General features: G+C 40.6%; 1 protein-coding gene across 1 annotated transcript in view; it reads right to left on the reverse strand.

Moving 5' to 3' along the window:
* Positions 1–362: 362 nt before the first annotated feature.
* The window catches only part of zgc:153039 (uncharacterized protein LOC767698 homolog), a 72922-nt gene continuing 47926 nt past the window's right edge, over positions 363–25358 (reverse strand). Inside the window, exons 10-13 of the mRNA XM_054794490.1 lie at positions 18141–18333; positions 13429–13603; positions 7136–7282; positions 363–5274 (exon numbers count right to left, since the gene is read on the reverse strand). Of these exons, the coding sequence (XP_054650465.1) occupies positions 4328–5274; positions 7136–7282; positions 13429–13603; positions 18141–18333 (1462 nt within the window). The 3' untranslated portion in view covers positions 363–4327. The remainder of the gene's footprint in view (positions 5275–7135; positions 7283–13428; positions 13604–18140; positions 18334–25358) is intronic.

A 25358-nucleotide genomic window follows, 5' to 3' on the forward strand; every position in this document is an offset into this window, starting at 1 on the left:
GCAACTGCAATATAGATTCTGGGTACTTTCATTCCACAATCTTCTCTTCTCATATTTTAAGAGTCCAGCGCTGTCACCAAATAAATTGCTCTTATTTTTAATACAATTTGAAAATCTTTTCAATTGTGAGATCATTGACTACTTCTCAGATAGCAACAGTCTTGAGCACGTTCAACTGTAGACTAGCTGGTCTATCTCGCGTCCGTATGCAGACTCCTCGCCGTCCTGGATGAGACCAATGACTGATGACTATGTACTGTATTTATTTGTACTTTATCACAATCATTCAAATCCATTCCATGGAAATTAACAAATGGCTCAGGGAATAATCACATCAAGTTACAAAAGAAGAATGTGCCATTAAAAAGTCTTTATTTTCCTTGCCTTACATTTGGTTGAGCACCTATTTGTTGTACATGTTCACAGTGATCAAAAGCAACACCTGACACTTCATTAAATGGGTACGGCCGCTTCTACATTGAAGCTGAAATCATGCAAAGATATAAATAAATGTAAAGACAATGGTTCACTAAGGAGGAGTGTTGCGTTTAGAAAAGAAATGCATCCAAAGTAAACGAATGTAAAAAATGTCAAGTCAACACCCACATCGTGAATGTTCTTACGCTGTGTGCTTCTTTGTGATTACAGCGCATCGATGAAACACATAGTGTGTAAAAGGCAAATATGTTATATTATTTTATATTGGCACTTTATCATTCAACCTAAAAATGTAAAGTATAAGTTGCAAAGTAACTCAAATACATCAAATCAATGAGTTAAATACAATAGCAAATGACATACCACAAAAGGAAATATATATATATATATATATATATATATATATATATATATATATGGTCACACTATACAATGAGGTACACAAAAATACAGTAGTTGCTGAGGAACTAATGACTAAGGCACAAATTTAGACTAGTTACTGAGGAACTAATGAAGAACTAATGAGTAGTGGTTAGGGTTAGGTAGGTTTGTTCCTCATTAACTACTGTAATTTTGTGTACCTTATTGTAAAGTGTTACCAAATATATATATTATATTATATATATAATACATTATATATATTATATATATAATATATATACACACACACACACAAGGTGTCCTTAAGAAATTATTGCAAAAGCAAATCTGTGGAAACTGTTTCAAAAAATGAGTAGATCTTGAAGGGGTATTTTTTGCGTCATCTAGTACACCTCTATCTGGGCATGTATTAGTTGCACAAAGAGCTAAGGCCCGGTTCACACTGCTGGGTATAATTTTTTGTTAAAATACAATCTTTTTTTTCTTCACAATAACGCGCAGTCAGGGAAGGCAGAGCCTCAAAACCAAAAAATGATAACATAAAATAAATATTAATATTTGTCCACTGAACTGTATTATAAATGTATTTTCTGTATGATTCCAATCATTATTAACATTCATTATACACAATGACTTTCGACAGCCTGTGCCAGCCATGAACCTCACCGCACGTCACTGGTCGTTCACATTACCAAAAAATTGAGACTTGTAATTGTGTGGAACGTGAACGTAATGCGTCCAGGAAGTTAAGCGCATGTGCACAACACAACATCACAGGCGGTGCTGTGTGTTTGTGGAAGTAAACACACTTTGGCCCCAATCTGTTTGGGTTTCGGGTTTTTTGCACTATGGTCTTAAACATTTGATCAGCTGATGAAAAGACTTTCAGTTTAATGGTTATTTGCAACAAATTGGTCTCACTCCCATTTACTTTTGCATTGTGAAGCGATACTGAGAACCAATGCAAAATGTAAATTCTTGCAATTTTTCGACTAGTCTGTTTGATCAGGAGTGTATAACCAAAAACATCAGCGTTGACCTGCAGTGTGAAAGTAGCCTAAGACAGTCGTCGATTTGTTGCATGTTCGCTGTAGCATACCCTCATCAATGGTGGCACTCTGGCACCTTGGATACACAATATCTTTAACTTAACCCAAAAGAAACAACTCCAGGGTAAACAAGGTAGTCAGGGAATTGGGCCATCCCTTCCAATCCACCAGTCTGGAAATGTTTGATTTAAAAATGCAATGTGATAAAAAAAAAAAATGTTGATAACCACTGAGTACATAAAACTAATCTGATCAACACATCTCATCATTTGTAAAACTGTAAAGCGACTTTGTGGACACCCGGTGTATATTCTGCCCGTGTATCTGAAATGTTTTGACTATTCCTGCTCTAAAATGAACAGTAGTTCAACTTTCCATCCAGGCTGGACTAGTTCCACACTGTCAATCGCTAACAAGCTCGCTGCTTTTTTGATCTGAAGGCGCATGGAATGATCACTTCTAGACACGAGAGGGGCAACCTCTCCTCAACCCCCTCCAAAAAGGAGGTCACAAGGGAAGCAAGAGGATACTTCAAATTCAGCTCAGATTGCGTGGAGCAATGGAAAAGTGTTTCTTGTGTGGGATTGAATGTGTGAGGAAGCAGTGGCTGGTCATCTTGATGAGTGCAGTCCCCATGTTGGGGCTCATGGATGCACTGCATAATAGGGGTGTAACTACACATGTGCTGTAGCTTTGATTCATTGGAGAAGAATTACCTGCCAGCAGTTTGCAGCATTTCGTAAGGTTTCATGTGAAAAACCCTTCAAACTGTTTACACAAAAGCTAAACAGTTTCGTGTTGCATTTTTCCGAATTGTGATCTTAAAACAGAGGTGTCGTGATTTTGGTGTACCTGACACCCCTGCTGTATAAGTGCAGGTGGTCCTCGGTTTACGATGTTCCGTGTTTCAATGTTCCGTGGTTCTGAACGCACTCCCATAAATTCATTTTAGCCTGTAAGTAGGACACTTGCTCGAGAACTAGAAAAGAAAAGAATATCACGCAGAGCCACGCTGAGGAAGAATAACATCGCTTATTAGTTTACCTTATACTAGGGCTGTCAAAGTTAACGCGTTAACGGCACTATTTTTTTGCAATTAACGTGCACACGCACTGTTTGACCCTCGGCTGACGCTGTAGTTTGAGGAAGCGGCAGTGACCATGTAGCTACAAGCGGGAGCACATATTGAGCAGAAATGGAGAAAGAAAGGGGTGTTTTGGTTGATAAATTTAGCTTGAAAGTCAAGGCAGATGGATCTCCCAACAAGACCAAAGTGATTTGTATCTTCTGTCGTTGTGATTGGAGTTGTCACAGACCACGTCCTCGTCGACTTGCCAGAGAGAAGCGAGAAGGTACTCAAGTGCTACCGGTATTTTTTAATTGTCATTTATACAGTGGCACCTCGGAATACGAGTTTTTTTTTGGAATGTGAGCACATTAGCACTCAATAAGGTTATCGGATCTTTATGCATTCCCACATAGTATCAGCATTTGGGAGCAAATATGAGGTGAAAGAGAAATACAGTATAGTAGTCTGTGTGAATTTCTCTTGGAGATGAATAAAGTATCTATCTTGCTATCTACGCTATCTGTGCAGCGTGTGAGAACTTGAGAAGGTGCGTTCAAAGACCGTCAAAAAACAGAGACAAATCTCCGCTCGCATAAAACATTCAAAAATTTCTAACTGTGTATCATTTTTTAATCAAATAATGTCCCATATTTCCAAAATGTATATCCCTTGGCATAAAATTTGATGTAGTTGTCGTTATCGTAGTTGCGTTTTGAGAGATTTACATCCCTAATTACTATAGATAAAAGTGTTTCATCTGCAGTTAAATATGATTAATTCTGAGTTAACTATGGACAAAATTAGATGGATCTCGATTAAATATTTTAATCAAGATTGACTGATTGACAGGCCGACTTTCTACACTTCATGTTATCTCCCAAAAAGCTCAGATGGAGGAGACACACAGGGATAATAGTAAGAAGTTATCTTTTTGTTATATTTTCTTGCATTTACTTAATACGTATCATTTAGGTATCAGTTCCGACTTAAACTAAAACTGGGCTTCCATCACTGTGTAGAAACGGAACTCATAACCCGAGGACCACCTTTTACCGGGTCAGAAGAACCATACTGGTTTGACTTGGAAGAACACCTTCTCCACTTGTTTCAAAGGATTGGAGTCTTTTTGTGTTTTTCCTTCGTGTACCGTTGGAGAAAAAAAAGCATGTTACACTATCTTCATAAAATGTTCCTTTGAAAAATACATTGTTGAGCTTTGTTGGGGTTTGGTCCATCCTGTGACGGTCAAGTGTTGGTTGGATTTTGTCAGTTGATTGTCAGCTTTTGGGTGAGGAAGTCAGTTAAAAGTTCTCCACAGTCCTGCAGACAGAAGCAGCCGTCAATAAGGACATTGACACAGCGATGCTAAGCCTGTGGAATGCGTAAGTGTTCAGAGATCTGTGGTGATGACAGGCGTCACACCGTGGATGAGCAAGGTGGGGCCCAGGTTTTGAGTCAGCAGCTCCAACTGGTGCAAGTAAGCAGTATAGCGACGGGTGTCAGCCGGTGGGCGAGGCAAGTACAGAAAGCGCACAGCAGGTGGTGGCCAGGCCTGGGCTAAGATCAGCTGATTGACAGCTGACAGGTAGTCATCTGACAGACGCGTGGTGTTGCTCGGGAAGCTGTTGGCGTAATTATTGTCATCGTCCTCTTCGTCTTTTCCCCGCCTCTTTCCTTCCTTGGTGGTATTGAGGGACTGTGACGCTTGCTTCTTGTCCCATTCACCTTGTCGCTGCCAGTGTAGCGCCACCTGCTGGTCCCAAGGCACAGGGTAGATTTGAGCTTTAATTCTCAACTCTTTCAGCAGCTGTCCGAGCTTCTCCTCCGAGCCGCTCACGCTACGCCCTTCCTCCACACACAAGAAGAGACGTAGTGTGGCTTTGCGCCAGGCTCGGACCATGTTGAGAATGCACGCTAGCTGCAGTAAGAACAGAGAACAGGTATCCACGTAGCTTGAGCTGTCTGGACGCAGCAGGTTGACCGGCCAGACGTCTACGTAGACAGAACTCTTACCAGCAGAGGAGGACGCCGCTGAAAGAGCCTTTGCTCGGTCAAAGTTGTTAAAATAACGGGCCAAAACCACATTCTTCAGCATCTTCATAGCATCTGCAATGATTGCGACATACTCCTCGGCCCCCAAAACCTTTCCGTCATGAAGGTTATCATTTTCAGGACTGTGACTGGACCCCCGAAGGGAGGCAAAGTGGAAGGGCGTCGTACGCTGCTCAAGATCCTGAGAGGGCCCTGAAAGATCTGTGGATTGACTTGTGGAAAGCTTGTCTTTTGGCAAGCTGTCGTCATAGAAACCCAAGACAAGGGTGTTGGGACGCATTCCACCTACAATTTAGACAAAATAGATGAGGCAATGAGTCACGGGTCACTTGTTTAAATTTTGTTGATTTCGCAGAGCTGTATTTATTTCACATGAAAACACGTATTATACTAAAGTGGGAACCGTGGGGTGACAAAAAAGACAAGTACAGTGCAAGTACAGTGGAACCTGGGTTAGCGTGCGCCCCCGTGAACATCAGAATTTTTCCTTGGTTTGCGTACAATATGGCGTGCATCTCGTTGTGTTATTAATACACTGCGTGAGACCAACTGTGTTCTTAATGCATTTTTGTCACAAATTGTCCTTGTTAGCAGCTTATTAGCTTGCTACTACATGGAAACAGGAACCGCAAGTCAGCTCCATCGCCTGTCTATGATGTCATCAGTGGTTGACTATATAGTTCTTTGCTAACTAACTCAGTTATGTCACAGTTCTCTGCTTTTTTTGTTGGTCACGGCTGTTAAATATCCCACAATGGAGCCAAAGAAAGTTCCAGCATTTTGGTAATAAAGATGGTTAGAAACAATGTTCCCCCTAATTTTTCAAGTGTCTGACATACACACAAACGACCTGAGCATTCCTTGGACCTCTGTGAGTGCCATCAGACGTGCACACTGTAGTATCACATTATTAAATTCTCAGTAAAAAAAAAAAAAAAAAAACTCAACCGACCTTGCGGCCCCTTTGGCAACACAAACCAGGCGTAACTCTTCCTGCATGCGGTACAGTATGTCCAGCCATCAAGATCAAAGCATGGCAGCTTGCTACCTTGGCTTTGCGGCATGTTTTTTTTTTTTAAAGCAGCCCTTTCTCGTTCAAAAAACAAAAATGTGATCAAGATTTTACCATTCTGGGGGTGCCCACGGTACCAATCCAAAGGAGCTGAGGTGAGCGCTAACTTTGAATGCTAGGAAGACCATCAACATCGACAGACTTACTGGCTCCTAATGGATACTAAAAACGATCCAAAGTATGGAAGCATTTTGAAAAGGTTACAGGTGATTGCAAAAAGCCAAGTGCAACTTGTGTCAGCAGCTTCTTACATATGACATGACAACAACCAACAGCGTATCGTTTCAACCAAGTAAGGCTGTTACGCCAACTTCATTTTATATCCCGACAGTGAATTCTAATGCAACAAATAAAGCTACTAACTGAGAGTTTTGGCAAGTTATTCATTTTCAAGCCATGTTCCTATTTTATGTGCACTTTTCTGATGTGTGCCGACAGCACCGGGTTTCGTTTTGTTCGTCTTGTGTCACTAAATAAATGAAGGTACTGATGTTGCAAAAATGTCCTGCAGTGTTGCAACGCCTACCATGTTTATTTGTTTATCTGTGTTTTAGCCTTTTTCTTTGAGGTGGAAAAACTCTCAAATGAGACCTGTTTATTTGTCGGGATTGCCATTAGCTCTGCTCTTTAAAAAAAAAGCAACAAAAAAAAGCCAAAAATTAAAATATAAATAAAATATTAGTCGATTATGGACAAAATGTAACAAATCAGATTTGACTATGAAAATCCTTAATCAAAGACAGCCCGAGTTTTATGCATGTAAAACTATAATTGCAAAACTATAAAAACATATTTTGTATTAACATTGTTGGCTTTCTTGAAAGAATTAATTGGATTCACAGTATTTCTGATGGGAAAAATGTATTCAGTCTGAGTATGTTTCGGTTAGAGCTAATGATGCTCACCAAGGTTCCACTGTATTGTCATTCATTCATTAAAATGTGCAGGTGCACCTTGCAGCATGTCGTCTTTGGAACAGGTACAGTAAAATGGAATTGGAAGTGTAAAAGCAGACTCCCCACCTTAGACGTACAGTGCATTTAAGGGATGAGAAGTAACGATGGTGACACTGACCCAGTCCAGAGATGAACAAAAGGTGTTGGATTCCGTGACGTACTGAATCAGCCAATGTCAGATTGACAAAGGCTTTAATGTTGAGATAGTCCACCAGGGTTAACCAGGAGGCATACTGAGATTGAAGAGGATCAGAGGGTAAAGTGTCTGAGAATGGGGGTAGGGTGGTCGGGAGGAAAGACAAATATGGTCATTGGTTTTCTTATAACAATCAGTCATAATTGATGCCTGACCCCAACTTCATGACAACATCCACACTCTTATAATATGTAATAAAACTCTACTTTCATATATTTTTAGAATAATTAAATTAATAAAAGCAAACAATTGTAATAAGATTGTGTAATTAGTTGATCAAAACCAGTGTTTACAATGTGTGCAATACAAAGAGCAGAAGGGAACTGGAAACCATGTCGAGACAGAAATGCATAGGTTAGCTAAAGAACAAAATGCTATTTAGTTTGTTAAATAAAATGACAATGTACAGACCAGGTTTACAGGCAACGTGTCCTTCAATGACTTCTGTTGTGATCTGACACTATGTAGGAAATACAATGAAACCTTGAATTAAAGCAACAATAAGATAGGGAAAACACTGAAAACATAAATCGGACTCACACACTGTACAGTCCTTAGGGTGTGTTTACTGTTGAGTGAAATATGTGACAACGCTGATGCATGCATGCATCTTCCTCGCACTTTATAAACATCAACTGCTTGTAATGTTTCTTAAAATCGCTCATTCTAGTGCATTTGCTCAATCGGTTCCATAATTTGATTCCACATACAGAAATGTTGACTTTTTTAGCTTTGTTTATGCACATAAGTGTTTTAAGTTTATTGTTTCCGTAAAGGTCCTGTTGCTCCACTCTTGTTGAGAACAACTGTTTTACGTTTTGGGGTAACATGTTATTGTTTGCTTTATGCATAATTTTAGCTGTCTGAAAGTTTAAGTTTGGTATGTTCTCTATAAGCAGCATTATGGATTATGATTATTTTGACCTTTTGTGTAGCTTAATTAATGAATGAAGTGTACTTTTATAGGTAATACCCCGTATCACCACACAGTAAGTTAGATAGGGTAATATCCATGAACAATAGTGCGTATGGAGTGATTTTTGATCCAGAACAAATTTTGCTTCATTCAATATTGAGGTATTTCTTGCCAATTTACATTGTATATTTTTAATGTGAGATATCCAGTTCATATTATCATCTACTATGACCCCAAGAAATTAATTTTCATTCACCCTGTCAATGGCCACGCCCTCAATCTGTATTTGCGCATGCGTATCCTTTTTGCACTTACCAAATAACATTAATTTCGTTTTACTTAGGTCTGTTTTTACCAAACCATCTTTGGTTAAATCATCTGTGATTTTTTTTGTGTTAACTCTTGTGAACTGAATGCGGTTGTGTCGTCTACAAACAAAACTAGCTTTAGGTCTTTCGTGACTTCACAGATGTTCGTTTATATATAGATTGAACAGTTTTGGTCCCAGAATCGACCCCTGGAGTACGCCGCACGATATATTTATGCTTGCAGATGTACAGTATATTCTCCTAGCTTAACATATTGCCTCCTGCCGTCTGCTAAGTAGCTTTTAACCCAGTTCGACTAACTGATCTGATTCCTTTCTGGTTTAGTAATTCGGATCTTGTGATTAATTGTGTTGAAGGCTTTTGTTAAAGCCATAAATACTGCAGCTTTCTGTGGTCTATGGCATTGGTAATCTGCCAGGTAATTTTGATTAGCACCATGGAAGTTGAAATGTTAGCTATGTTATAAATGTTATTCGTATTGGCTGTCCGCGAGTAATTTCTTATTATTGATGAATTCGCCCAACCTGTTGTTGAATAGCTTTTCAATCATTTTATAAAATTGTGGTGATAAGGAAACTGGTCAGAAATTTATGTATTGATGCTTCTCTCCATTTTTGAAAATTGGTACTACTTTAGCTGTTTTCATTTTGTTTGGAAATGTACCAGTCATTTCCATTCCAATCCAGTCAGTTACAGCCAGTTGATGTTTTTGCTTAACAATTATTAATGATATCAGAGATTTCCTTTTTTGTTCCGTCAGTGAGGAACATGGAATTAGGATTCCTGTCTATCATTTAATTCGCTTCCTCTACTGACAAGAAATTTGGGATCTTTTCTCCCAGTCTTGGTCCAATATTTACAAAGTAATTATTGCACCTTCCAACTACCTCGTTCATATTAGCATTTTTGTTTTGTTTGTTTATGATGCCCATGTTGCTCTAATGTTCTTATTCTTGTCGAGTAATTGACTATAATATTCTTTCTTACGCACTCTCAAGATATTCGTTAGCTTATTTTTACACATCCTATATGTTTTTTCTGCTTCTTTAGTTTTTGGAATTATAAACCTTGTAGATAATGTGTTTATTTTTCACACAGGCATTTTGCAAACCTTTTGTCATCCATGGCTGATTTCTCTTCTTCTGCTTATTACATACTTCTCTTAGTGGACGGCGCTTTTCGCACAACTTCATGTAAATTTTAATGAAGTTTTCATATGCCTCATACACATCATTTTCACTATACACACGCTCCCATCTTTGTTTTTCCAGCGCTTTCTTTAAAGCGCTAATACCTTTCTCTGCATGTGATCTTTGGAAAGTCCCGATATCATCGTTATAAATTGTAAACACTGGAAAATCATTAGTAAATACATTATCAATTAACATGGCGCAATGATCTGTAATTCTGCTTGGTCTGCTGATTTTAGAATACAGACTCAAACGGTGCATTGTATCTATGAAGCAATCTATTCTGCTTTGCTCATTTGGATTCAGAAGATCAATATTGAAATCTCCACATACTTATTTTTTGGCTGATGTCTATGAAGGTTGCTTTGATCCAATATAAACAACTTATTAGTACATTTTTGCTTTTTCATTATAGATTTCAATGGTTATGCATTCGCAGGTGTTATCAATAGCAAATGACATATTCTTTACCACTTTGTAGTTCAGATGTTTTTCAGCCACTCCTCCTCCACCTTTGTTGTTCCTATCGACGCAGCTCATGTCAACCTTCCAGCTCAAAATCCATGCCCTTGTCGGCATTAATCCAAGTTTCCGAGATTGCGATTATTTTGAAGGGTTCCTTAAATTGACTCAAATATTGTCTGATGTTATAAAATTAACACTTTTGCTTGTTCTAGAGTGCCATTTAGCTTTTTGTAAATTTTGCAATTGGAGCTTCATGATGCTCAAATTGTTTCCCCTTTGCATAGATATCTAGCTTTCCATGCGATGTGCGTATTGATCTTGGTTCGGTGTTCATGTTTTCTGTTAGCAAACCTCATGATAATGACCGCTGGTTTGCCTTTGTTTTTCTGAGGGAGAAAAGCGTCCTAATAAATGTAATCACTTAAAAATAAAACAAACTAAGCAAAATAGGAGGGTTACGAAAAATAACAAAATAGAATAAGAAAAACTAAATACGTAACAGATCACTTCAATTTCAATCATACATAATAAATAATAATAATAATACATAATAAGTTAATAAGTCCACTCCTGTGTGTGTTTTTACCGCTTCCCGTCTGTTGTGTTGAAAAGTCGCATGGCGTCGGGGAGGAATGATCTGCTCATTCTATGAATGGAGCAGGGCAGTGGTAGTAATCTGCCCCTGAAACTGCTCTTCTGTCGGGAGATGACGCTGTTTTGATGATGCTGGTTGATGATGGAAAGGAGCTTCCTCCGTATCCAGCTCAGTGTCAATGACAGAGCCAGATCAATCAACCAGATGCACTCCCAGGTATTTGTAGGTGTGAACCACCTCTGCACGGTCACCTTTATTGAGAACAGGTTCTGGGTGTGTACTGTTTCTCCTGAAGTTCACCACCATTTCCTTTGTCCTGTAGAAAGTCTACTACTTACTGCTCAACCGAGTCCAAATCTTGATTCCCATGAACTGATCCTTCCACCCTGGGCATCACTGCAGCAGCAAAAGACCGGGGTCGTGTCGGCAACCCAGTAACAATCACATAACATCATTTCTATGCGTATATTTGTTGAGTTGAGTTAACCTACTTTCTAGTTGCACAATCATAGCATCTTTCTCTTGGTTTTGCCTCTTTAATTCTTTGATCTCCTGAATCATGTCAATTAACGTGTCTTGCTTACTTGACATTTCTTCCATACAGTGACTCATAAACTCCACAGACTTCCTTAGTTCTTTGTTTGACCTTTTTAGTTCCTCCATGTCCCTTTCGGTAGCGATCCTCTCTCAAATCCTTGCCAGTTGCAACTTGGCCTGGTGATTGCGGCTGTGATCCCGGTGGTGGGGGTTGGAACCCAGCAGCAGCTGGCGAATCATGGCGGCTAAGGCTGAAGGCCCCGCGGTGGCCGTTCCAGCTCAAGTTAGTAGTGCTAGCTTGTAAGGACGGCGATGGAAGTTGTCGAGACCCAATGATGAAGGCAGGGCCCATTGGCAGTTGGTGGGGCCTGGCGGTGAAGGCCGAAGGCGAGTAGTTGAGCTAATTCGGCTTGCAGGCCACGCTACCGGCGCTCGTCTCAGGATAACTGGGGAAGATAGACAACAGCGGCCGGTACCGTTCGTGTTTTGTGTACCACTGCCTTAATGGCAGATGATACTGCCAGATGATGACACAAAATGAGACTTACACGCACGAGCTCCACGTCGCTATCCTGAGATACTTGAACTCCACCTGGGACAAGACCTCACTCTCAACCCGAAGGGTGGAATCCACCCTTTTTTGACTGAGAACCAAGGCCTCAACTAACTTGGTTCTAATTTCACTGCAATCTACTGCATTTCATAAATGATTACCAGGGGTGTCAAAGTCGTGCCATGGAGGGCCGAGACACTGCAGGTTTTCTTTCCAGCCAGTCACTAAAGCAGGTGATTTTAATGATCAACACTTCCTTCAATTTGAGGGAAGGCACTCCAGGACCATTCAAAAGCTGCAAAGATGAAGGACCTTTGACAGTTCTTTGGTCTTGCCCATGGTGGTGGAGAGGTTTGAATGCAAGGGATTGTAAATCCAAAGAAGGTGATTTAAAGAAGTCCTGGAGGATAAACGTCTTATTTGAGACTGACCTCGCATTCAACAGTGCACACTTTGTTGCAACCTTAACAGCCACCGGAGCTGCCTGGCTCAGCGGCCGGAGGTTGCCTGGGTTCATGCTGCCTAAAGTCTCAGAAGGAGAGCGGTGAGGCGCAGCGTACAATGCTCCTCGTGTTGTCCAAGGATGGGCACCAACGGAAGTGAGCTTGCGCCGAGCGACGTCGCGGCGAAAACAATCCTCGTAGTCTCGCACAACGTTTTGTGCGAACTGCGCCACCTCGGGAGAAGATTCCAGCCAGGATTTGAGCTTCACTAGTCTGCCACCCCATGCCCCCAGCGTCTGCGTTTCCTGGGGAGCAATGCCTCCACCCGCAGCAGAAACTCTGGTAAGAGGGTAAGAGCGACACGGTTTGTTTGGCCCCCAGTACTTGTGTTTCACACATGCGGCCACAATGTCCTGGTTTTTCAGTCATTCCTGACGGTCATACACCAGCAGAGAGTCAATAGTTCTCGTGACAAATGATAAAACAAAGATGAAAAAGATCACAGTGAGCTGAGGGAAGCGGCGACCCAGACACACCAGCACCATTTTGAAACCCACATGCAGTGAAAACCATTTGGGGCCTTCTTGTATAAACTTCTGTGGTTTGAATGGAATCACTGTAGTACCCGGTCTTTCCACTTCACTCTGCCGCCATCTTAACTAAGCTCCACTTGCTTTATGCCAATCACTTCGAATGCATCAGAGAGGAAGGCACTGCAACGTGAGACATCAATACGTGGCGATGCCATTTGGCTTAACCTGCCATATTCCAAAACCTGATCAATGATATTCTCTGATAATATTAACTTGGCTATAATAAAATATAATAATATTATATATTATTAGAACAGGTGAGTGAAGTTAAAAATAAATCAGTGATTTTGTGGCGTGGTGACTGATTTTCACAATAAAAAGACCTAGATCAGTGGACCCCTGCCCATGCTTTTACAAAAGTATATATTTTTTTTCCCATTTATAGCCGTCGGGGTATACATTGGCTATCTGTGGGTACCTAACCTGTTGCAGGACTATTCAGTCATATTCTGGAGGGCCAGATGGAGAGCTTGTCCACAGGCTGCCAGTACACGCTCACTGATTAGAGCATCTTTTGGTTACCTAATCAGCTTCAAATGCTTACATTTTATGGAGGCAAAACAGCATCGTGTCTGTTAAGAGTGGTGTTCTTACTGAGATCTCCAAGTTGAACGTGTCCCAGTACGTAGAGTCCACTCTTTTTAATATCATTGATGAAGGTGATGAGGCCTACACTGCTGCGAGGGTTGGAAACCATCAGTAGAACCTGAGGCCTCCAGAACTTGACATGGTCCTTCCTCACATCCAGCATCAGCAAATACTTGCGCACCTAGAATGATAAAAGAAAATAAGCAGAAATGTTTTATATTCTCTGTTATGATTGTAAACATGGTAATCTTTGACAAATTGCAATTTTTGTAGTTAAATGCAAGTTGAACATTTATTGATTTATTGTTTTTTACACTTCCCATTGAAGGGACAGGAGGCCTACGGCCTGAACTGTTATTGGACTTTTTACTACTTTGCTGCTCGTTGCTAGCAAGCCAGGCTAACAACTAATAAAAACTGATCAAAGCGGTAGCCTAACAACTTTCAGAAAACGTTTCAGAAAACAAGATAATACCCCATTCCACACAGATATCCACGAGAAGCGGGATTTACAACAAATAGCAACTAAAAAATCAAAAGGACCGAACTGAGTTGAATGTTCGCTCAAGAGAACAACAGCTGTCTATAACATTGAAATATACAGTACCTCCGTCTTTACGGAGGAAATAACACCATATCTGTTGGTATCATAACGTTTGCCAATAAAAAAAAACAAAACAGCTTCGTTTCAGCAAGGAAGAAAGCTGTAAGGAACAAACATCTACAATACATGAATGATCACGGATATGAAGGCGCTCCCGAGTTAAAGGCGATGGATTTAACTATCAGAAAAGGAACTGAGACAAGTACTGAAATGTTAGTGGACTGGATTAAGGCTATCCTCAAGGAAATTAATCAAAATATAATTTTCATAGGTAGGGTCCTGAACTTTGACCCGCTGTTGACCGCAGCCTGACACCGGAAGAAGTTCAGAGTCGGGTGACTCAGAAACCGACTCTGATTCTTCTGACGAGTGGCTGCCGTCTGGATCGGTCAGCAGCAGGGATTCATCCCCACGTCCAGCAGACCCCACCGTCACTCTGCTTGAATTTGCTTCTCTGCAGAAAAAGCTAGTTTTCTCTGTTTTTTGGTCCAAATCAGGTGTTTTTGCTGAAACTACCCTATCTTCTACCGCCAATATCTAAAGACCCAAAAAGGCGAGAAACAAACTTTTTTTCTGATAAAAGAAGAGAGTCTAAAGTTTCTTGAGGTAGTTTCAATATTTATGTAGTCCTAAAACTCAATTTTCTGTGGGTCTTAAAAGTTCAGCAAAAATACCCAAAAAACTCTGGCAGTATGGATCTCTCTGCTGTGAACATGGCTGGCAGTCAATGGGTTAATTAATAATACTGCATATTGACTAATGACTTTTATAACACAGTAAGAGGTTTGTTACTTACACATGAGCCACCTAACAAATTATAATGTGAACTACAGAAAGAGACAAATGGATGATAAAAAAGACATACAGTTGATTGAGGTAAGAGAAAAGTGCTCTTTAAATACGGTAGCCCGTAGTAGGGCTCCAAGTGACAGCGCATTCGGCAGAACACGGTGTCTTCCACTGCTGGGAAAGAATGCTCATCTAGTCCGATGAATACAATTATTTTTCGGGTTATTTGCTTAGCCTTCTGACTGTCTGACCTTCTGACGCGCACATGGGCGAGTATGGTATCTAGTAGCCTATCTGTGCAGGGTGGCAGCAAGTTAGCACATGCTCACAACTACAATATGGTGCCTTCTTGGGACTGTCGAAAAAAGTGGGATGGATCACCACGCGCCGAAACACAATGAAACAAAACAACATAAACAATAAAAAGGTGGCTCATACTTCCAAAATTGAATATGCATTTATGTAAAATTTAGTCGTTACTTACAAGTTTATTAAAATGAAACTCCAACGTCGTCTGCCAGCACCTTTGGTCGCATGCTGTTTCTCAGAAATGCTGTCATAGCTTTGGTCCACTGTTAGCCCAGTAAAGGGAACCCACCCCCCGTCCCTCCCCCACCCTGACCGATGCCAGCTGCACCATTTCCTTCTGCTCAAACAGTTTTCACCAAGACTGAAAAATAAAAAGATGTGGGTGGCCACTTTGATATTTTTATATGTTTTCAAATTTGTAAAAAAGCCCCCCCAAAATTATATGAATTTAAAGGAAAAAGATTTGTGGTATTATTGCTGGGTATCAACGATGTGACCTCGAGGCAGTTCGTGTCACTTCCAGTGAGCAGATGGGGGGGTCAAAGACTATGACCACATGCACTCAGTATGTTTGCATAATTGGCAGACTAACGGTGAATGTCACTGAAATTATTTGCGCCAATTGTGTGAGTGTGCATGGTGTGTTGCATGAAGACGTAAAATAATTGAAAGGAAGGCACTAAAACAGCAGTGAAAGCCTATCTTCGGCGTAACATAACAAACATAACAAAAATAATGCTTCTAACATGTTTATTTGCGTTCTTCCATCAAATCAATCCGCATGAATACATTCGAGTATGTGGCCTTCATCGTTTCGCTGCACTGTTTGGCAAAGTGTGAGCTCCATAACCAAGCCCCGGGCTTCCAGGGTGATGGTGTTTGCTCGCCATTTTGGTCAGATTTCATGCACTATTTCCAGGCTGCTAGAAGCCCCGGACCCTGCCACACTTCCCCGCCCTCCGTGGAGCATTGCTGGACTTCGCTTGATTTAGTTTTCTTGCAACAGAGCAGGCTTTGTAATATTGCTGATATACTTATGGTGTTTATTGAATAATTGGGCACTTATACAGTTGGAAAATTTAAATGAAGCAATATGAGGAAATTACAAATGTAAAGGTATACTTTTACGTTCTGATGCATTCTTTTTGCATTTTACATTTTCATAAGCATTTTGGAGTTCCAACAATATTTCAACTTCGTTTTTTGTATAAATTTGGCTTGTTGTTACTCACTGCAAACTGGAGCGTGTTAATACTCGGCTCCACGAGACAAGAAAGAGGTTCGGCAGCCACCCTTCTGTGTTTTTTTGGTGGTTTCTTGAACTTTTTTCCCTTTATGATGGACTATCTTAGTAATAACGTTTTCCAAAATCCCCATTTGAACGATTTCCACAAGCAAGAACAGCACATGGATACGGCATTTTCACTCTGAGTTTACATAACTACTAGTTACAAATACGAATATTTACCCCCCCCCAGCTCTCGAGCCTCTGACGTCATGTGAAACCCAGCAATTGGTTATGAGTGTGATTTCATTGTATTTCCATGTATGCCTTTTGCTCTATTTTTCCGATTTTTTTTTATTGTTTTTGTGTTTAATTTTATTTCTACAGTGGAACACGCACCAATAAAAAATGAGCCACAAACTGCAACTTGCCCCTGGGCCGCACTTTGGACACCCCTGCTTTTAAAGCTGCTCGTCAGTGTCAACTCTGTGAGCAAACCGCAACTCTCGTTGACTAACCAGCTTGTTAGCTTCCTTCGCCACGAGTGGACGTTTTTAAATTAAAGAGAGAAGGGAAGTGTTATTGCAGCTGAAACTAATCAATGTGTTACAACATTCATTTTTATTGCAAATGTTACCCAAAATCCGGGGACAAGGCGTTGCTGGATGTGTGCTGTACGCCCTGAGTGAGTCGTATACACAAAGGAAATAATGTTCTACAAGCTGACCAATCACTTTTTATACTTGCGACCAATGAAATAATAAACAAAGAACTGTCCCAGGGGTGGAGATCAACTGTCTCCACTCATCTGATCATCAGTCTTCTTTATCTTCCCATTTTCCTCTGTCTTCTCATCCATCAGGCTATCATCATTCCTCTGTCGCTTCAGTCTCATCCATCACTTAGTTTGCTCAATCAGTCACCCGCTCTCCATGCTTATATTCAGTCTCCATCTATTTCTTTACTTGATACCATCAGCGTCAATTCGCCTTTTTCTTACCCGTGTCTTTCCTTAACACTGTTGTCAGGAGCTTTGTTATCTGCTAGCGTGTTTTTGTTGTGAGTGCTTCTGTCTCCCTTACGTTCTGCAATGTCACCTAACTGGCAGTGCAGTCACATCGGCTGCTGTTGGATCTTTGCGATATTTACAGTGGGTATAAAATGTGCACACACCCCTGTAAATTCAGTAATTAAGTTTTACTGCTGAAATCGTCAAGCAAAAAAAATGAGTCAACCACTTGAGGAGGTGGTAGACAATAGGAAGGGAGGGATTTGGGAAGAAGGAAAAGTGCAATAAGGTAAGTGGCTGTAATAATGTTCTGCCTCTTGACAACCAACATCATCCGTCTTGGCAACAGGCCTGGAAACGGTGCTGTCACCTTGAGAGCAACAGGCTTGCCAGAGGACATAGAGAACTGTGTGACGTAAGGTTGTGTGCTTATGCAAGTACAGCACTTCATTGAGGGAAAATATGCAGTGTGTGTCAGTCAGGCCTGGTATAAAAATGATAGATGGTTGTTATGGAAATCACAACAATGAATGTGTATGAATTTAGAGAGCGCATTTGATATGTGTTGTCGTCCGTTGCAGAGACTTGGCTGACAGAGGCAACAGTCTCTGCGTTTGTGTCTCCATAAATATTTTAAAGAGATTGCTTGGCAGGAGCACCATTTTTTTTTCTTAAGTTGAGAGGGTGAGATTTTAGTTGCTGTAATAATGACAAGGCAGTATTCTGTGTGTGTGTGTGTGTGTGTGTGTGTGTGTGTGTGTGTGAGTGCGTGTTTGTCAGACCTGATGGAAAATAAGAGCCTGGCTGATGTAGCCCCAGCTGGAGGTTGGACTGAGGTAGTGAATCAGCAGAAGTAGCAGCAGCATGAAAGCAATGCTGGCCGAGGCGTAGATGGCGTTGATGAGAAACATCATGACAGCACAGCCCACAATGCCCAACACGCACGTATGCCAGGTGAAGTAACGAAAAGTGGGCCTGGGAAGAGAAAAAAGTAAAATCCTTCTTTATGGAGACAATTCCTGGATGTCTGAAAATCATTTTCTTCTTCAATGAATGGCCAAGCAGTCCAAGCAGAAGCTGTAGTCATTCTACAGTTGATCAAACTTACTTTAGATTGGTCAGATCAAAACACAATCGTTTCATAAGATTTAGAAACATGATATTAACGCACTTGACTACTCCAACTACTTCCTGAATCTGCACTTTAAGCATCGTGGGAACTGTAATTCTTTTCGCAATAAATGAGTCACAACATTGTTTAAGCCGCAGGGTTCAAAGTGTGTGAAAAAACTAACGGCTTATAGCCGAGAATATACTGTAATCATTTTAGCCATGCTTTGCAAACTGCAATATTTTACAATCTGAAGGCATTTCAGACTGCGGACATACTAAGCTATCAAGCTTCTTGTTGTGTGGAGCACGACGTATAGTCGTCCCTCGCTACACTGCGGTTCGAACATCGTGCACTCACTCTATCACGATTTTTCACAAAGTAGTTAATTCATAAATGATCGCGTTTTGTGGTTCAGTAGAGCCTATTATTTTTTTAAATGCATATTTAAGCAAATTGTACTTATTCTTGGCCTAAATTAAGTATTTTCAAGCATAAAAATGGCTAAACAGACTAACCAAATCAACTAAAATACAAGTACAAGACAGAAGAAGCATTGTAATTGTGAATGTAGTACTGTATTCTATATTGACCACTAGGTGTTGGTGTTCAGTGAGACAAGGGCGAGACGTGATCGCCAGGAAAGACAAGTTTAAATTATCTCACAACAGGCACAATAATAATAACCTTATAATAACAATAATCATAATAACACAGGCTACTGTTGGGGCCAAAACCCACCACAAGCTAAAACTCAACTCTGAACCTCTGACGTCACTAAGTTCCGCTAGGGAACACATTTACTGTCGCACACATGAACAGGAGTTTTATTTACGTCTTAAATGGCTTATTTACTCTTATCATGTCTACTATATTGGGTAATACAAGTGTAAAGCCATTTAAAGCTGCCATTAAAATACATTGATGACAAAATAGCCATTGCATTTAAAACAAGGAACAACAAGGAACTGGTAATGTGTGAGTCTATGTTATGTATGTCTATCATATTTTTGTCTAATATGTCTTATTTTCTATGATTATATCTACTCTCTTGGGTAATACAAATGTAAAGGTGACTATTTCACATCTAGAAGGCTCTAATAATGTTAAAAAACATATTTAGAAGATCGCAAACATGTTTTTTAAGAAAATATTCATGATTCATTCATCAAATGGGTTGCTTTCACCATTGTCCCAGTGAGTTTTGAGTCCATAGTAGTCCGCTCTGTGCCCTTGGCACACATACATGCCTGCATACATACACTCTCGTTACAGAAGAACATCGTTATTTGAGCTCATAGTACGTTAGCCACTTTTTTCCGGTATGTTCTCCCCTGATCTGTGGTGTAGCTCAGCGAAAATGTCATTAGTTCCATAATGTAAATGTCCTGAATTATTTTTTTCCATTCACCGAAATTGTTGGAGGCTCTTTCGACAACCATTTTTTAGTTATTGCTTTCTTACTACCAGCAAATACAATAAATATCTACGCCTTCTTCCGACTTCATTTGGTATATTTCCCAGGTATAGGACCTCAAAAGTAGGGTCTCTATTCGGATGATTTGTCGAATTGCAGAAATTACATCTGTCCAATACATGACAATAATTGGACAGCTCCGGAAAATATGATAATGACCTATTAAATTTTCCCCACACAGTCTCCAAGAACGCCCATCCTCTGATTTGTCATTCTGTATTTGCCTAATTCTGTGGGGTAATACAGAACCTCAAGTTGTTCTTCCATATAAATTCTCTCCACAGTGGAGAACTGGATGTGGTATATTGTGTTTATGTTTGTCCAATTTTCTTCACTTAGTTTTATGTTTGCACCTTCTGGCTGATATTTTAAAGAAACGGTGACCAATGGTACAGAGCAGCGGTTGTCAACCAATCCATGAGAAACCCAGCTGTGGAAGGGCTCCATTATGAGGAGGTTAAACATTTAAGTGTGTTGCATCGTTAGAAACTATGCATTGCGTCTCTTCTCTTCTTCTTTGTCTTCTCCATTAGTCTTGGGTACCATCACTGTTGAAACCTTTGATGATAGAAGAGCTATCACTACTAAATATGGTATTCAAATTTGATCTCCCAAGGAGTCTAAACGCCACGTGTAATCTAATGGGATCAAACCAACAGAAGGATGTGATAGACAAAAAATTAAAGGCACTTTTAATAACACGTTTACAAATCTGATAGCATCATCTGTCGTTAAAGACACACTTGTGTAAACAATGAGTTCCCATTAAGATGTCATCAGTTTATTTCCTACCGTAAGTTTGTAAGTGACAGTAAGACATCAGTCATTTCAAATATATCGTAAATGATCAGTGATCATTCACTTCAGGTGAGATCTTGACCTGACACTGGCTCACTCCGTCAAACTTTGCTTTTATGTGTTGACGACACTGGTGGCCCCTCATCTTCGTTCCTTCTTCATCCTCTTGAAGAAGGGGTGTAATTACGATGAAAGCTCACTTAAGCCTCCCCCTCAACCCATTTTGTATGCCTTTCTCTTCCATCATGATGGTGCCTCCTTACAATCACCTCTCTCACCCCATCGCTTGGTTCTCCAAAAGATGATGGCAATTTGCTGACAAAGCAAAAGTAGCCTCAGAGAATTAAAGCAGGTATGACCAAACATTTTCCCAGAATCATGTCTAAAATTATGGTAAAGCCAGGACAAAAACATACACACACACACACACACACACACACACACACACACACAAGGAACGTCAGGCAACATAAAACACTGGATAAGCAAGCAACATGCTAACTTTTTACAGTAGGGACATGAAGCCGGGTACTACAGTATGGTACTATGGCTGTTATCCATCCTCTTGTCCTCTTGTCACGGGGGTATGTTGGAGCCTATACCAGCTACTATGGCTGTTAATCCACTGACTACCAGCCATGTTCAGAGCAGAGACCTCCATACTGCATACTGCCAAAGTTTTTGGGCATTTTTGTTGAACTTAGACTCTCTTCTTTCATCAGAAAAAAAAATTGTTTCTAGGCTTTTCGGGTCTTCAGATATTGGCAGTAGAACATAGGATATCTTCAGCAAAAACACCTGATTTTGACCAAAAAACAGAGAAAATTCAAAGCAAATTCAAGCAGAGTGACGGTGGGGTCTGCTGGATGTGGGGATGAATCCCTGCTGCTGACCGATCCAGACGGCAGCCACACGTCAGAAGAATCAGGGTCGGGTTCTGAGTCACCCGACTCTGAACTCCTTCCGGTGTCAGGCTCTGGTGTCGCGCCACATGGCTCAGCAACGCTAACCACTAGCTTGTTAGCTGCCATTGTCAACTGCATTTGTGTCTACATCACCTTACATCACCCATGTTTCATCTATCTTTCGCGATCGCTTCACTACTAAAAGTCTTTGCTAACAATCAATCAGCCTTCAATGAAGGTTAAAGTAACCTTAACTGTTCATGTATCCCTGTCATTCATCACTGATATATATTTACATGCAAATTGCTTTCCGCATGTAAAACTGTAATTGTAAAACCAAAAAATATGTTTTCTGTTAACATTTTTGGCTTTCTGGAACGGATTAATTGGATTGATGTTATTTCTTATTTATTTCTCTCGCTGACAAAGGTTCCACTGTACAGCATTTGATGTTATGCTTCATATTACATTACTGACTACTCAGTGTGGCAAATCGGTCCCATTAAGAGTAGGAGTTGATCTGTGTTTAAAAAAGTGTGTTAAGTGCTTTTACTGGAAATGTTAATTGCCCATTAAATAATCACTTCCTAGCTATAACTGAACAATATAAATCAGGGATTCTCAACTGGTGGGTCACTAGCCAAAAGTGGGCGCGGACCTGTTTTCAGTAGGTTGTGTGTCTTTGCGTGGGCAAAAAACAAAAAAAAGAATAATGTGCTTTTATTCTGAAGGGGATTTTTTTTTTAATGCAACGGGGTCTATTAGTACTCCTATAGGTGTACTACAATGCTCTGCAGTGCTATTTGAAACCTGCTGTCGTAGAAGAAGACCAACAGTGTTTGTTATTAGTCAACTGGCATTAAGATGATGAAGGTGCCAGTTCTGTTGGGTCGCAGCTTGTCATTAAGGGGTGATGCTGGGTCCCTACAGCCAAATCAGTTCAGAACCACGGATATAAATAATACACTGGGGGCAGCATGGACAACAGACACAGACTGCCACGTTTAGCTTTTATATGCTGTTTTACATGTTAGGAAGATAGGGAAAGTGTGCCAATTCAATTTAACAATGTTTTGGTGTTGTAGCTTTTAATTATTTTGCTGTGAAAATGCTGCTTGCTTTAACCGGAATACCATAATTTACAGATGCCACTCAAATCCAATTGTTGGCAATCCAACTGTGTTTTATTGCACTGCAGTGGGTTTAATGATTAAGTCTCGTGATTTGGCCGAATACAAAGCTTTCACTGGTTGGTTCAGACGGTCAGTTCACACATTATTACAGAGACAATCAAAGCGGCTCCAGAGAACCAGTTTGTAATTTGGATGGCGGAGGACGCTTAGGGGGTGAAGAAAAAGTGGTTGTGTATCCTTTACCACGGTAACAAAAGACCATCACCTGTTGCACAAATATCTTTTGACAATAATATGAACTGCAACAGTTTGTCTGGAATCTGGACCAATGAAAAAGCAATCCTGCATGATTGTGTTGCATCATGTGATCATATGTGCACTTGTCTGTAAGAGGCAGGGGGGCCTATACTATACAGTATATGGTACTATATTTAAATTTCTTGAAAGTCGGCAGCTTTGTTAGTGCCTTTATTCATGCTTGAACGATGCTGGTGCCAACAACTCATACAGTGGTCTGTACAGATATATAAATAAATACCCGAGGGGCTTTTTGTCCCTTTGAGAAGGCATGACAGAAAATAATTTAGAACCATTGCCCTAAAGACCCTGGTGGCACCACTGATTGGGGCAGCAGTAGCCCAGGTCCATAAGGACTTGGGCTTCGTAACCACACGAGGTTCCTGTTGGAGTCACTGTCACTCTTCTTGCATGTGTGTGGTTTGCATGCAATACAATATACAGTATACAGCAGAGTGTAAATCCCTTGAGGGATTTGTATTTATTTGTTTTTTTTTTATAAAATTAAATTGTAGCCACGCAGCGGACTCATGACACTCAAAGATAACACTAAAACCAAATAAGACACAATTACAGGCAGGCACATATGCAATACGAGAGTCAGGCAGCTGCATTCACACATCAATAGACAGAAACAAAAAAACCTGCAGCATGACTGACAAAGCCAGTCTCTGAATAGTAAGGCTTTACCCACTGTACACTGCCTGTGCAGACACACACTTTCAGTCAGACACACTGAAGCAGTAGACATCTTTTCCGCTACATCATCATTTCAAACCCACCTACACAATGCCAGATTTAAGGGAAAGGGGAATATTTCTGCTAAATTAGTTATGCTAATTACAGAGCAGCTCCCCAGGGAGAGACGCCGCTAAATGGCTTTTCATTCTTTTTGCCTGGAAAGAGCCATGGGAGAGAGCCAGACAGGGCACAATGAAAGAAGCACACAGAATGTAAAAAAAGGGGAAAATAACAAGAGACCTGTGGGGACGGCAGGTCCCCCTGCCGACTGCAAGAGATCAACAGTAGAAATGTTGTGCCTCGCCCGTGTCTGTCTTTGAAAGCAGCTTTTTAAAATCCATGTAAACACCTTCATCTGCTATTTCTTCTGCTGTTGTTTCACCCTGTAAAAGTTACACTTTGCTACATCAATAGGAGAGGGCTTTTTCCACATGCACCAGTCTCCGTGATGGACTAATGGTGCAGCCCTGAAAAGAAAACTGCACTTAAAAAAAAAAAATTGCCAATCATCCACAATCCCTACATGAGACCAGAACCCAGATGTCGTCCCCTTTTCTGTGTGTTCTAGATAGTGGTGGCTGTTTTTCACTAAGAACGCACGTAATGGGATTCCCTTATTTTTCCAATAAAGCCCTCTAAAAACATCCAAAAACTGCCAACAACTCTCCAATTACATGCCGTGACCTGAATATTAACCAAGCTACAGAGACATTATTATAGACGCTAACATTGAAGAACTAGTTTCCTTGCTCACAGCGCCTCGATAGATAGCTGTAAAATCACACACTATGTGCTCCATGTGGCAAAATCTATATCATGGTGACAAACTCGAGAGACTCTTGTCTGTCTGGTCCAGCTTGCCTGGGGAAGGTTTTCAAGTTGATTATGGGTAGGTGGAAAAAGTTTCTACCACTGAAGTGTTTGTTCTTTGTTCATTATGATGCAGTCTCTTGGAGCAGTGTCCTCCCCGCCAGATACACAAAGCCTTCCCATCGATGGTAACACTGTGCCATGCAACAGAAAACACTCCACTCGGTAAAAGCTGCGCTTTTACATGAGGTACTGACTCTTTCAGCCCCCGTCTGCTCCAACGTTTCACCCTCTCTTCTTGCCTGCTTAGCTTCTAAAACCTGTAGCTCACTCTCCATCTATTCAGGCTCAGAAAGATAAGGTTCTGGATCCTCATTTGTCCCAAAGTAGTGGACGGAGGTAGCTCTCACGAAGTCTGCCATGATTAGTAGCAAACACAGACACGCACTCTATGTTGTTATTGTTGACAGACGTAGCGTGCGCTCTGTGAAATCAATGCACCCAGGAAAAAAGTTCCGATAATGTTTAAAATGATCAAAATACTGCAAGTATTACATGTTATATTGAATGTGCCTGTTACTACATGTTTACAGAATGTATCTAAAACGTTTTTTAGAGGGCTTTGTAGGCGTAATAGGTGAATCCCCCATGATAACTTTACTAAAAATGAAATAATTCACACGCGTCAAATTCTCACTGTTGCACTTTACTTTGTTCTTATATAGATT

This window comes from Dunckerocampus dactyliophorus, chromosome 12, assembly GCF_027744805.1.
Source record: "Dunckerocampus dactyliophorus isolate RoL2022-P2 chromosome 12, RoL_Ddac_1.1, whole genome shotgun sequence".
Classification (NCBI taxonomy): Eukaryota; Metazoa; Chordata; class Actinopteri; order Syngnathiformes; family Syngnathidae; genus Dunckerocampus; species Dunckerocampus dactyliophorus.